At 42.4% G+C, this 12,654-nt stretch overlaps 1 protein-coding gene across 2 annotated transcripts in view; it reads right to left on the reverse strand.

Moving 5' to 3' along the window:
* Nucleotides 1–9,778, reverse strand: part of LOC129830298 (protein bassoon-like) — a 215,734-nt gene extending 205,956 nt beyond the window's left edge. For both annotated transcript variants that reach the window (XM_055892775.1, XM_055892774.1), the window contains exon 1: nt 9,455–9,778. In XM_055892775.1, the coding sequence (XP_055748750.1) occupies nt 9,455–9,627 (173 nt within the window). In that variant the 5' untranslated portion in view covers nt 9,628–9,778. The remainder of the gene's footprint in view (nt 1–9,454) is intronic.
* Between the last annotated feature and the right edge of the window lie 2,876 nt (nt 9,779–12,654).

The raw sequence follows: 12,654 nt of genomic DNA on the forward strand, positions 1-12,654 counted from the left end.
ATATAACACAAAATATCTGGTAAAAGATAATACAAAGAAAAAAAACACCGTTCTTTTGTATTTTGATGTACCATCATCTTTGAAATGCAAGAGAAAGGCCATAATGTATTATTCCAGCCCAGGTGCACTTTAGATTTTGGCCACTAGATGGCAGCAGTGTATGTGCAACGGTTTAGACTGATCCAATGAACCATTGTATATTTGTTTAAAATGTTGTATCAAGACTACCCAAATGTGCCTAATTTGTTTACTAATAACTTTTCCAGTTCAAAATTGTGCACTCTCTCCAAACAATAGCATGGTATTCTTTCACTGTAATAGCTACTGTAAATTGGACAGCGCAGTTAGATTAACAAGAATTTAAGCTTTCTGCCAATGTCTAATATGTCTATGTCCTGGGAAATGTTCTTGTTACTTACAACCTCATGCGTATCGCATTAGCCTACGTTAGCTCAACTGTCCCGTGGAAGGGACACCGACCCCGAGGAAGTTTAACTTGGAAGTCATGTTGAGGAAAATCTCTGTACTTTAAATGTTGCTGCCCTGACTGGGTCAGAAAATGGTCGAAGTTTGAATCTTTGGCAGTCGGAGTATGTGTCTGTTACCCCTCTGGCCTCTGCATATGGATACTGGTAGGCAGGATTCACTACAGCCATGAGTAGGGAGTCTGGTCATGGACAATCTGTACCACTGACCACTCCATGCAGGTTGCTGTTTCAATGCAGGTAGTTGTAACAGCCGGATAAGCATTTAAAGTCACAGAGACACAGGCACACAGACACACAAAACTATTTTCGAACCATTTTCGATGACAAAGACAAGGACCAAGCATATAAAAACTGTAGACCAGCTCAACCCCTTAGAGCCACTAGGCCTTTTATAGAGCAGTGGAGTGGATGCTGTAGCCTACTACAGTACCCTAGTATGATGCTATTGTAAGGGAAGGATTTTTTGACCAGTTGGAAAACACCTGGACACACCAGCCTGGCCTCTCAGACTAGACCTAACATAGTAAAGGTATACAGCAAATTTGAGATGAGAATCTTAACACCCACAATGTTAAATGTAACCGTTTCTTAGAAATGACACCAGGACACACCAGCCTGGTCTCTCAGACTAGACGTAACATAGTAAAGGTATACAGCAAATTTGAGATGAGAATCTTAACACCCACAATGTTAAATGTAACCGTTTCTTAGAAATGACACCAGGACACACCAGCCTGGTCTCTCAGACTAGACGTAACATAGTAAAGGTATACAGCAAATTTGAGATGAGAATCTTAACACCCACAATGTTAAATGTAACCGTTTCTTAGAAATGACACCAGGACACACCAGCCTGGTCTCTCAGACTAGACGTAACATAGTAAAGGTATACAGCACATTTGAGATGAGAATCTTAACACCCACAATGTTAAATGTAACCGTTTCTTAGAAATGACACCAGGACACACCAGCCTGGTCTCTCAGACTAGACGTAACATAGTAAAGGTATACAGCACATTTGAGATGAGAATCTTAACACCCACAATGTTAAATGTAACCGTTTCTTAGAAATGACACCAGGACACACCAGCCTGGTCTCTCAGACTAGACGTAACATAGTAAAGGTATACAGCAAATTTGAGATGAGAATCTTAACACCCACAATGTTAAATGTAACCGTTTCTTAGAAATGACACCAGGACACACCAGCCTGGTCTCTCAGACTAGACGTAACATAGTAAAGGTATACAGCACATTTGAGATGAGAATCTTAACACCCACAATGTTAAATGTAACCGTTTCTTAGAAATTGTGTGAACCACCGAAATAGTGTTAAATGTCCCCATACAGTCATCCTATCTCCCAAGTCAAAATAGCCTTTGATTGACCAAAACATAATCTGTAATATTTGTACACTATTAAAATGCTCAGAATTGAAGAAATTGTACCTTTGCTCTCATCTCAAACTATCAGGAAGCCTGAAAGAACAGGCTGAGTGGGCGGTGGAGCTTATATTCATGAGCTTTCCTTGACTGACAGCTCTTTGAAACACAGTTGTGGTTGTTGCCAGGTAACAAGGTAAACAATGAGCCACATGTCATTGATGACAAGGTAAACAATGTGCCGCATGTCATTCTGAGCCTAAATAGTATGCCTCAGCCCATTTTCTCTGCAAAATGCTCTCATGGTCAACAGAGCTGAACATGGACTGTTGGATATCAGGCAAACAGAATCAATACACAATTGCAGTTCTGTTGTTTTGTAACTGATTACAAAATACAGTTCACTGATAGACTTCTTCACAAGAATTAGTCAAGCTTGAGTCCCCTTAGAAGCTTAGACGTAAGGGAATGCACATAAAAAACCACAGCATACAATAAGTGAACTGGACAATTTATAGGTGCCTCTGCATTACCATTATAAACGACAATATGTTCAGAACTGTAAGTATTGATCAGACATTTATTTGATCTTATACAATTAGGCCAGCATAGCTGAAATATTGATTAACATGAACACATAAAGGTGATCAAATAATGCTGAGGCATCATTTGAGATAAAAAATGATAATTAGAGAAAGCGTAACACAGTCCCCCGGCTGCCCTACAGTGAGCAGGACCCATTGATTCGTACAATTTGTAACACTCATCTCCAGTCCGAATGCTTGAAAAAATATATAAAAAGTAACTAACTGTGATATCATATCACATAAAAGTTGATTACTTAGGCTTTAGGAAATGCAACCAACTACAGAGATTGATGGGGAGAGGGAGAGGAGGGGGACAAATCCAGCTATGACTTCCTCCTTGTCAGACCTCACACTGGGCAGAAAGGGGTCCTGGGATGGACAGGTTCCCCACATATGGCTCTGGATCAAGGAGGACTTTGTTGAAGAGGAGATCCAGGAGCCTGTCTACATAGACTGTAATGTTTTTGGACGGGAAATGTTTGTTAAATGGGTAGTGAATTACATTTCCTTTTATTTCGTGTTCTGATTCGCTACTCATTCTACAATGTGTTTTCTGGTGTTTTTGAAGCACTCAAATTTCAAATATTCAATATTTGGTAGCGCACTTTTTGGTGAAACTTTTTAATGTTTGTATTTGGAATGTTTGTGTGCCTGAAATGCTCATATGATGCAGATTTGAAATGAATAACTATGACTTACAGTATGTTGGGTCTGTCTTCACAGGCTTCACAGCATATCCCCCCCCTTTCTTTGCCTTGGGAAAGCTAAATTTGTTTCACAGCATTCCTGCTGTGATGGTTGCCTGGGAAGCTGTGCAGACAGAGTAGTTGTTGAATTTTCTAAAATGTCTATCATTACAGCTTGATGATAGTGGAGAGACAACAGGAGATGGAAAGTGAAATAATAATTCCACCCCTCCCAATCATCATGATTTGCCCCAAAGATACAAGCTACATCAACTGTAAGACAACCCACACAATGGAGCAACGCGGACTGTGAACACACACACACACACACACACACACACACACACACACACACACACACACACACACACACACACACACACACACACACACACACACACACACACACACACACACACACACACACACACACAGGAACACACACGCATACGCAAACTCTACACACACATACATTGTAATATTGTTATATGGAGGTATTACACATTTTGTATTGTAGATATGTAGTGGTGTAATGTTGTTTTATGATGTACTGTTTCATTTAAAAAAAAAAATGTGTGTGATGTAAGTGCCTTCATGTGTTTGGACCCCCAGGAAGAGGCAGCAGCTAATGGGGATCCCTAATAAATACAAATAAAATAGAATTTAAAAATACGATTTTTAGGGGTAAATTGCAAATACTATACATACCCGAAACTCCTTTTGTGGACAACATTCCTTCGTGTCAGCTGTGTGCTGGTAGTTCTCAGACACTTAGGGTTTAGGGATGGAAGAACAAAAACCATATAGTGACTATCGGGTGTGTTACAGAAAATATACCATTCACAAGTCAAAGCAGCCACAGTTGCATTATCTAACGTTAGACCCCTGATCCCCTCAAAATGTTGGCTACCGTGTCAGACTCATCAAACTCTGATACTTACATTATGGTCAGCGCTTGCAAGATCTACTGTTAGTGATGGTACAGCATCCGTTTTCAGGATTAGCTTCCTGGCAAGACCCATCGAATGTTCTCCCCAATTGATAAAGCAACATCCCTTGAAATGTTCACTGCACATGATCATAATTTTCTGTGCAGCCTGTCCACCTGAAATGAAAATCAGCCAATGCTGTCGGATGTCTTCATTCTACTTCTACAGTATGGCATCCAATCACAACACAGTGTGCTTTTGCCGGCATAAGTAGCTTGCTAGCTAACAGTCCCACCACAGATGAAAGGTCACTAGTATCGTTGATCGTACTTTCTGCTTGAGCTAGCTACTAGTAGCTATCTTACGGTTTGTAAACAAAGCCAAAGCAAGGCGCAGGCGCACATGATGACGGTTTTAAGGTAGTATAATTATAATTTTTCAGCTCTGCCCATACATTTTCTATAGGATTGAGGTCAGGGCTTTGTGATGGCCACTCCAGTACCTTGACTTTGTTGTCCTTAAGCCATTTTGCCACAACTTTGGAAGTATGCTTGGGGTCATTGTCCATTTGGAAGACTCATTTGCGACCAAGCTTTAACTTCCTGACTGATGTCTTGAGATGTTGCTTCAATATATCCACATAATTTTCCGACCTCATGATGGCATCTATTTTGTGACGTGCACCAGTCCCTCCTGCAGCAAAGCATCCCCACAACATGATGTTGCCACCCCCGTGCTTCACGGTTGGGATGGTGTTCTTCGGCTTGCAAGCGTCCCCTTTAACCTCCAAACATAACCATGGTCATTATGGCAAAACAGTTCTATTTTTTGTTTCATCAGACCAGAGGACATTTTTCCAAAAAGCACGATCTTTGTCCCCATGTGCAGTTGCAAACCGTAGTCTGGCTTTTTTTATGGCGGTTTTGGAGCAGTGGCTTCTTCCTTGCTTAGCCTACCAGAAGCTTTTAAAGCCATGACATCATTTTCTGGAATTTTCCAAGCTGTTTAAAGGCACAGTCATCTTAGTCTATGTAAACTTCTGACCCACTGGAATTCTGATACAGTGAATTATAAGTGAAATAATCTTATCTGTAAACAATTGTTGGAAAAATTACTTGTGTCATGCACAAAGTAGATTTCCTAACCGACTTGCCAAAACTGTAGTTTGCTAATTAACAAGAAATTTGTGGAGTGGTTGAAAAAAGAGTTTTAATGACTCCAACCTAAGTGTATGTAAACTTCCGACTTCAACTGTAGATATTAAAACAAACTATTTTCAAAAATCTACCTGCAACAACACATTCTGGGAAGAATGATAATGCCCCTCCCACATCTTTTTCACTCTGAGAGTTAATGGAAGTTAACTCAACACAGTCGAGTAAGAACAACACCACGCAGTGTTGATTCTACTGTGATTCAAATAAGACTTCATTTATTCACTGCATGTTTGTCAATTTAAATCCCACAGGTGTTAACCCCACTAGAATCAACACTCAGAAATAACACTCACAACACTTTTGACCTTAACACTGAGATTTGAAAACTTGCAAATGTACTGTATGATATGTTATGTTTGGTATGGTTACATGAGACAGTATACTGTAACTTAGAGCACCCCAAGAAAAGGAGGGCTTCAGCAAGAAGTTGCTCCTCAAAGTGGATGCTGCCCTTACCATCAATGGGGCTTCTAAAGCATCTCAAACAGCCAGCAGCCCCAGCAAAGAACGTGAGAATGGAAGTGAGCAGGTAAGTGAAAAAGCTAGCTGGCTACCTCCATGCTAACGTTAACTAGCTATAGCGCATTTAACTAATGTCTTCCATCTAAATAACACTAATACAACTAACCAAATGTAAACATGTCTGCCAACTGTTGGTAGCTGACTGCTGGTACTGTCATGTTAAAGATAATACAAGCCTATGGGAAAGAGCAGTCTTGGCTGCAACGGAGGTCACTTACTGTATAGTTGCGGTAATTCGGCCATTCTGTGGCTCCGGGAGAGTTTTCTTTACAGCCTGCCGAGTGTGGGCTTATGCAACGCTTCAGCCATGGATCCGATCTCGGATCTGGGGGAATTTCGAAGATGCCGCCAGAGCCATGCTTTCTTTGGAGTGGTGGATTGCGGATTTTTCACAATGGGAAATTTTATTTTGTGATCTTAGGATCTCTGGATTTTGTTTGTGTACTGCCATATCAATAAAATAGCTTGCTAAGTTTGTCACTGGTATGAGCTAGTAAATATCCTAAACCTAGAGGCTGGTTGATTGGGGAGGATGGGTAGGATTACAGTGCAATCGGAAAGTATTCAGACCCCTTCCCTTTTTCCACATTTTGTTATGTTACAGCCTTTTTCTAAAATACCCCATAATGACAAAATGAAAACAGGTTTTTAAAAATGTTTGCAAATGTATATATATATATATATTGTTACAGAAATACCTTATTTACATAAGTATTCAGACCCTTTGCTATGAGAATCGAAATTGCGCTCAGGTGCATCCTGTTTCCATTGATTATCCTTGAGATGCTTCTACACCTTGATTGGAGTCCACCTGTGGAAAATTCAATTGATTGGACATGATTTGGTAAGGCACAAATCTGTCTATATAAGGTCCCACAGTTGACAGTGCATGTCAGAGCAAAAACCAATCCATGAGGTCGAAGGAATTGTCTGTAGAGCTCCGAGACAGGAGTGTTGAGGCACAGATCTGGAGAAGGGTACCAAAAAATGTCTGCAGCATTGAAGGTCCCCAAGAACACAGTGGCCTCCATCATTCTTAAATGGAAGGAGTTTGGAACCACCAAGACTCTTCCTAAAGCTGGCCGCCCGGCCAAACTGAGCAATCGGGGAGAAAGGCCTTGGTCAGGGAGGTGACCAAGAACCCGATGGTAACTATGATAGAGCTCAATCTCTTCCTCTGTGGAGATGGGAGAACCTTCCAGAAGGACAACCATCTCTGCAGCACTCTACCAATCAGGCCTTTATGGTAGAGTTGCCAGATGGAAGCCACTCCTCAGTAAAAGGCACATGACACCCGCTTGGAGTTTGCCAAAATGCAACTAAAGGACTCTCAGACAATGAGAAACAAGATTCTCTGGTCTGATGAAACCAAGATTGAACTCTCTGGCCTGAATGCCAAGCATCATGTCTGGAGGAAACCAGGGACCGCTCATCACCTGGCCAATATCATCCCTACGGTGAGGCATGGTGTTGACAGGATCATGCTGTGGGGATGTTTTTCAGCGGCAGGGACTGGGAGACTAGTCAGGATTGAGAGAAAGATGAACGGAGCAAAGTACAGAGAGAACCTTAATGAAAACCTGCTTCAGAACGCTCAGGACCTCAGACTGGGGCAAAGTTTAACCTTCCAACAGTACAACGACCCTGAGCACACAGTCAAGACAACACAGAAGTGACTTTGGGACAAGTCTCTGAATGTCCTTGAGAGGCCCAGCCAAAGCCCGGACTTGAACCCGATCGAACATCTCTGGAGAGACCTGAAAATAGCTGTGCAGCGACGCTCCCTACCCATCCTGACGGAGAGAGCATCTGCAGAAACTCCCTGAATACAGTTGTGCGGAGCTTGTAGAATCGTACCCAAGAAGACGCAAGGCTGTAATCGCTGCCAAAGGTGCGTCAACAAAGTACTGAGTAAAGGGTCTGAATACTTATGTAAATGTGATATTTCCGTTTTTTTATTTCTTATACATTTCTAAAAAACTATTTTTGCTTTGTCATTATGGGGTATTGTGTGTAGATTGATGAGGAAAATACAATTTAATCAATTTCGGAACAAGGCTGTAACGTAACAAAATGTGGAAAAATTCAAGTGGTCTGAATGCTTTCCAAATGCCTTGTATAACGCGAACGTCTAGCAGCCCAAAAGTTGCACGTTTGAATCACGGACAACTTCAGTATTTTAGCTAATTAGAACCTTTGCAACTACTTACTCCTTTAAACAGACATCCGGACATCCACCAATCCATACATATCATACCGAATGTAACATATCATAGTATGTGGAGGGAATCAAATGTACATTTACTGTGTTTTGTCGACACCCTGAGTCCAGGTTGGACACACGCACTTGGTCTATGTGTCAGTCATAATGAACATGAAAATTGGGGCACATCCCTCCAGGGAGCGTAGGTAGGCCTACATCCTAACACATGCACACACACAGTAGCATGATTAGCTCTTTCGCTCCTCATTTCAACACAGACCACGTAGGCCTACTTATTACCAAGAACAGTTAGAGTCACTGTGATTTGTAGTTTGTAACATGTGACTAGACGAAGGTGGCAAAATAAGGGGGGGATAAATATGCTGTGTTGTCATATCACAGTCACACTCGTGTCCAAATGTCATAGCAAGCCTAACACATCTCCTCTAACTACACAACCACCGACAGAGCGATATTCGCGCAAAAGGGCGACGAGCAAATTCACGCTGCACGTGATTAGATAGGTTCACATGGACTTTTATTATGCCGTTAGACCAACCCGCCACCGTTATAATCAACTGGGACTTTACACAATAATATTCTTGTGTGTCAATACTTGGAATTGATTTCATTTCAAATGCAGAAATGTCACTTTTCCTGCAGCAGCTACGAGCTGTCATCCTTTCGAAGCTATCTAACCTATTATATAATGACGGATATGCTGTGTTTAAGCTACACATTATTAACAAGCCGTTCATATGTCTGTCTTTCTACAACACAGTGTAAAAATCGAAATAATCAAAAGGACTGAAAATTCAATGTATTTTCAATTAAAAATTTGTTAGGCTATGCATTACCAATGAATGTCATTCTGCCAGCCATCCCATCACTGATGCGAGCTGGCACACACAACATCCAGAATCTGAAGATGGGGTCGTTTGCACATCGAGAGAGTGGCGACACGTACTTCAATGTCTTACGATAGCCTACATACTACTAGGCTAAACAACACACACACACACACACACACACAAAGCAGCAGCAAAAACATCCTCCTCTGAAAACACCCATGCAGAAACGAATGAGCTCGAGCATCCTTCATGACAACCTCAAAATAAGCCACAATTCAGTGGTCATTTCTTTTCATGCTACAATGGTATGGTTTTACTTTTTTTTTTACCAATGACTTTACACTTGGAGGGGAAACGCTACCCACGACACGTCCCAACAGCTAGGCAAAAGCCAAGTAAATCGTAAAAGCATCACAAAACCAACTGCCAAAGCCTAACAGCATCGTTTCCCTGTCTACAACACAACAGAGCGTTTGACGATATAAATAATGTAAAGCATCATATACAATGTCAAGTGTATAAGGATATCAAATCTATAATTTGTCAAATACTTGGCATCAACTGCACGGTTGCTAATGACAGGTCTTACCTATTCATTCCCGGTCCACCACCCATTCCTCCCCCGGCAGCAGCACCATTGGCGGGCTTGATGAGCTGTCCAGAGCCCAGTGGTGCTGAAATGGAACCAGGCGCTCCCGCCACAGAGATGGAGCCCGGTTCCCCGGGTTGTCCGCCTCCCTCGATGCTCCCTTCGTTCCCCATCCTCTCTGGTTAGGAGATCGAGGAGAGTAATTGTATTTCGACCGTTGTTATAATTATAATAATATAAAAAGCTCAGAGGAGCGAACTCAGCGATGCTGCTCCTCCAACGCCATCATCACCTCCGATCCAGAGACCTGCATGGGGCACGCGCACAGACGGAGGCGAGAAACAGCCAGGGCACGAGCTCTGCTGCTGACGCTGAGGTTGCCGTGCGCGTTCTTATATCAGAAGTATCTCCCAGTTCTTGGAGGAGAGAGACTAGAGGATATCTTGGGGGGATGATCTGTCATAGGATGCAGAGGTATGAGTTACTTTCGTGGCATTAACATCAAGCAGAACTTCTGATGTCGAGAACAAAAGTATTAGAATTGCAAACAAAAATAATGATATTGAAAGCAAAACATAAACCCAGAAGTGTTGAGAGCAACAACAAACAAATTGCAAGGAAATTATTAAGAAATGCGAGAACAAATTAATTGTAAATGAATGCAAGACAATTCGTTTTAAGTGAAACATTTTTCTTCAATTTTCCCTATCTTCGGCTATGTAGTTTTGCACTTGCACGTTTTTTGATTCATTCCAGCAGTACTCCACCAGGGTTTTGCCACTGAACCTATGCAGGGTTGGTCCTGGTCAGTCCCTGGGAGGGAGATCAATTGCTGGTCAAATCCCATTGCCTCAGGCCAGTGATGGGGACATTACCCTGCATTGGGTGCCGTCTTTCGAATGTGATGTGAAACAGAAGTCCTGACCCTCTGTGGTCATTAAAAATCCTGTGGCGCTTATGGTAAAAGTAGTAGTGCTAGCCGCAGTGTCCTGGCTAAATTGGCAAACTGGCCCCATTCCATCATAGCCACCTAATTTGTATATATCACTCCTGACCTCTCAACCATGCTAGCTGTTGCGTGGTGAGCGTTCCGGCACAGAATAGTTGCCACACATTGGTTGTGGATGAGGTGAGGTTTCCCCTTACTATGTAAAAGCTCTTTGATTAGTAATGTATACATCCAATCAATCCATTCTGTGTAGGCGGGTTTAGAGGAAGCATCTCCATTGGTCAATCAGTTTTGGAGTAATGGTTCAGCCTCATGTTACAATAAGTGCCCAGGGATATTTTTGACCACGTAGAATCAGGACATCCTTTTAACCTCCCATCTGAAAGACAGCAGCCTTCGCAGGGCAATGTCCCCATCACTGCCCTGGGGCAGGGGGATTTGATATTAACACCAGAGGGAAGAGTGTGCCCTACTGGCCCTCCAACACCACTTCCAGCAACATCTGGTCTCCCATTCCAGTGACCGACCCTGCTTTGCTTCAGAGGCAAACCAGCAGTGGGATGCCAGGTGGTATCCTGCTGGAATGTATTAAAAAAAAACTTGCAACTGCAAAAAAAGGCAGTGAAAGCACAAGCCAGGGTGATAATGTAACCAACATTTTTTTTTTTAAATGCAGGCAAAGAGGGAGGCGTTGTCACGCCCTGACCTTAGAAACCCTTTTATTCTCTATTTTGGTTAGGTCAGGGTGTGACTAGGGATGGCAATCTATGTGTTCTATTTCTATGTTGGCCGGGTATGGTTCCCAATCAGAGGCAGCTGTCTATCGTTGTCTCTGATTGGGGATCATACTTAGGCAGCCTGTTTTCCACCTTAGTTTGTGGGATCTTGATTTTGTTAGTTGCTGTTTAGCCTGCAGAACTTTACGTTAGTTTTCTATTTTGTTGGGTTTTTGGTGTTCATTTGAAATAAAAGTAAGATGTTCGCCTACCACACTGCACCTTGGTCTAATTCATCTTTAAACAGACGTAACAGGTGTTTGATCTCAATTGTTTATAATTAAACATGTTTCGCTGAAATCTTTTGTTTTACATTTATTTACAATTAATTTATTCTCACGTTTAAAAAAAATCCTTGCTGTATTATATTTTTTTGCTCTCAATACTTTGGGGTTCATGTTTTACTTTCAATACCATTCTTTTAATTTGCAATAATAAGAATTTTGTTCTCGATTTCAGAAGTTCTGCTTGATATTAATGGCAAAAAGTGACTCCATACACCTTTCCTATTCAAAAAAACATGTCCTCTTTGAGCAGCTGGACACACCTCTCTCAAACTGGCGCAGCAGTCTAAGTGGTCTAAGGCAATGCATATCAGTGCTAGAGGTGTCACTACAGACCCTGGTTCGATTCCCGGCTGTATCACAACCGGCTGTGTTTGGGAGTCCCATAGGGTGGTGCACAATTGGCCCAGCGTCATTAGGGTTTGGCCGGGGTAGGCCGTCATTGTAAATAAGAATTTGTTCTTATCTGACTTGCCGAGTTAAATAAAAAATACTGCAGGACTGGTCCAGGTTATTAGTGCGCATTCCACCACTTCTGCAGGGCGAGAGCAACATTTTCTGTTGTGACACCAAGCCCTCGGAGCCCCAATAATACAGATGAATAAATCCTGACAGGTTACAGTCACAGTTCAAGGCTGATCAAATCCCTTTGTAGCTAAAAAAAAAACGACAACGTTTTTCCTAAACCTCCTTCCAGCCACCATCAGAGCTGCTATTCTGATCCAAACCCAACAAATAATTTGCCAATGCATGGCCACCAATGCGTCTTGGATGGACAACCCGCGTTATCAGTCACTCTGACAGGCGGCCTCGCCCATTGCGTTGACGATATGGAGGCAATGGCGCATACTTAAGGAGATTAAAATTAGGCATGTGCCAACACTCCACCTCAGGCGGCACGGACGGATGAATCCCATTGGCTGGGCTGGGTTGATTGATTGGCCGTGGGCCAGCCTTGATCAGCACTTTGGCTGCCCACCTGTTCCCTGGACCACAGAGAAGAGCAGAGGCTGGGCAGTGCCAGTCTGCCAGTCGCTTATCTCATCCCCCTCTCCCCATTCCATCACAGTCAGACTAGACTACAGCTAGACAGCTTTGTCTCCAAATGAACAGATCCTTCCTGTGATACTATAAATGAGCTAAGCTAAGGATTTTCTCTCTGTTGGCATTTTCATTTGTACAGGTCCCAAT

The sequence above is a fragment of the Salvelinus fontinalis genome, chromosome 31 (genome assembly GCF_029448725.1).
Source record: "Salvelinus fontinalis isolate EN_2023a chromosome 31, ASM2944872v1, whole genome shotgun sequence".
NCBI lineage: Eukaryota > Metazoa > Chordata > Actinopteri > Salmoniformes > Salmonidae > Salvelinus > Salvelinus fontinalis.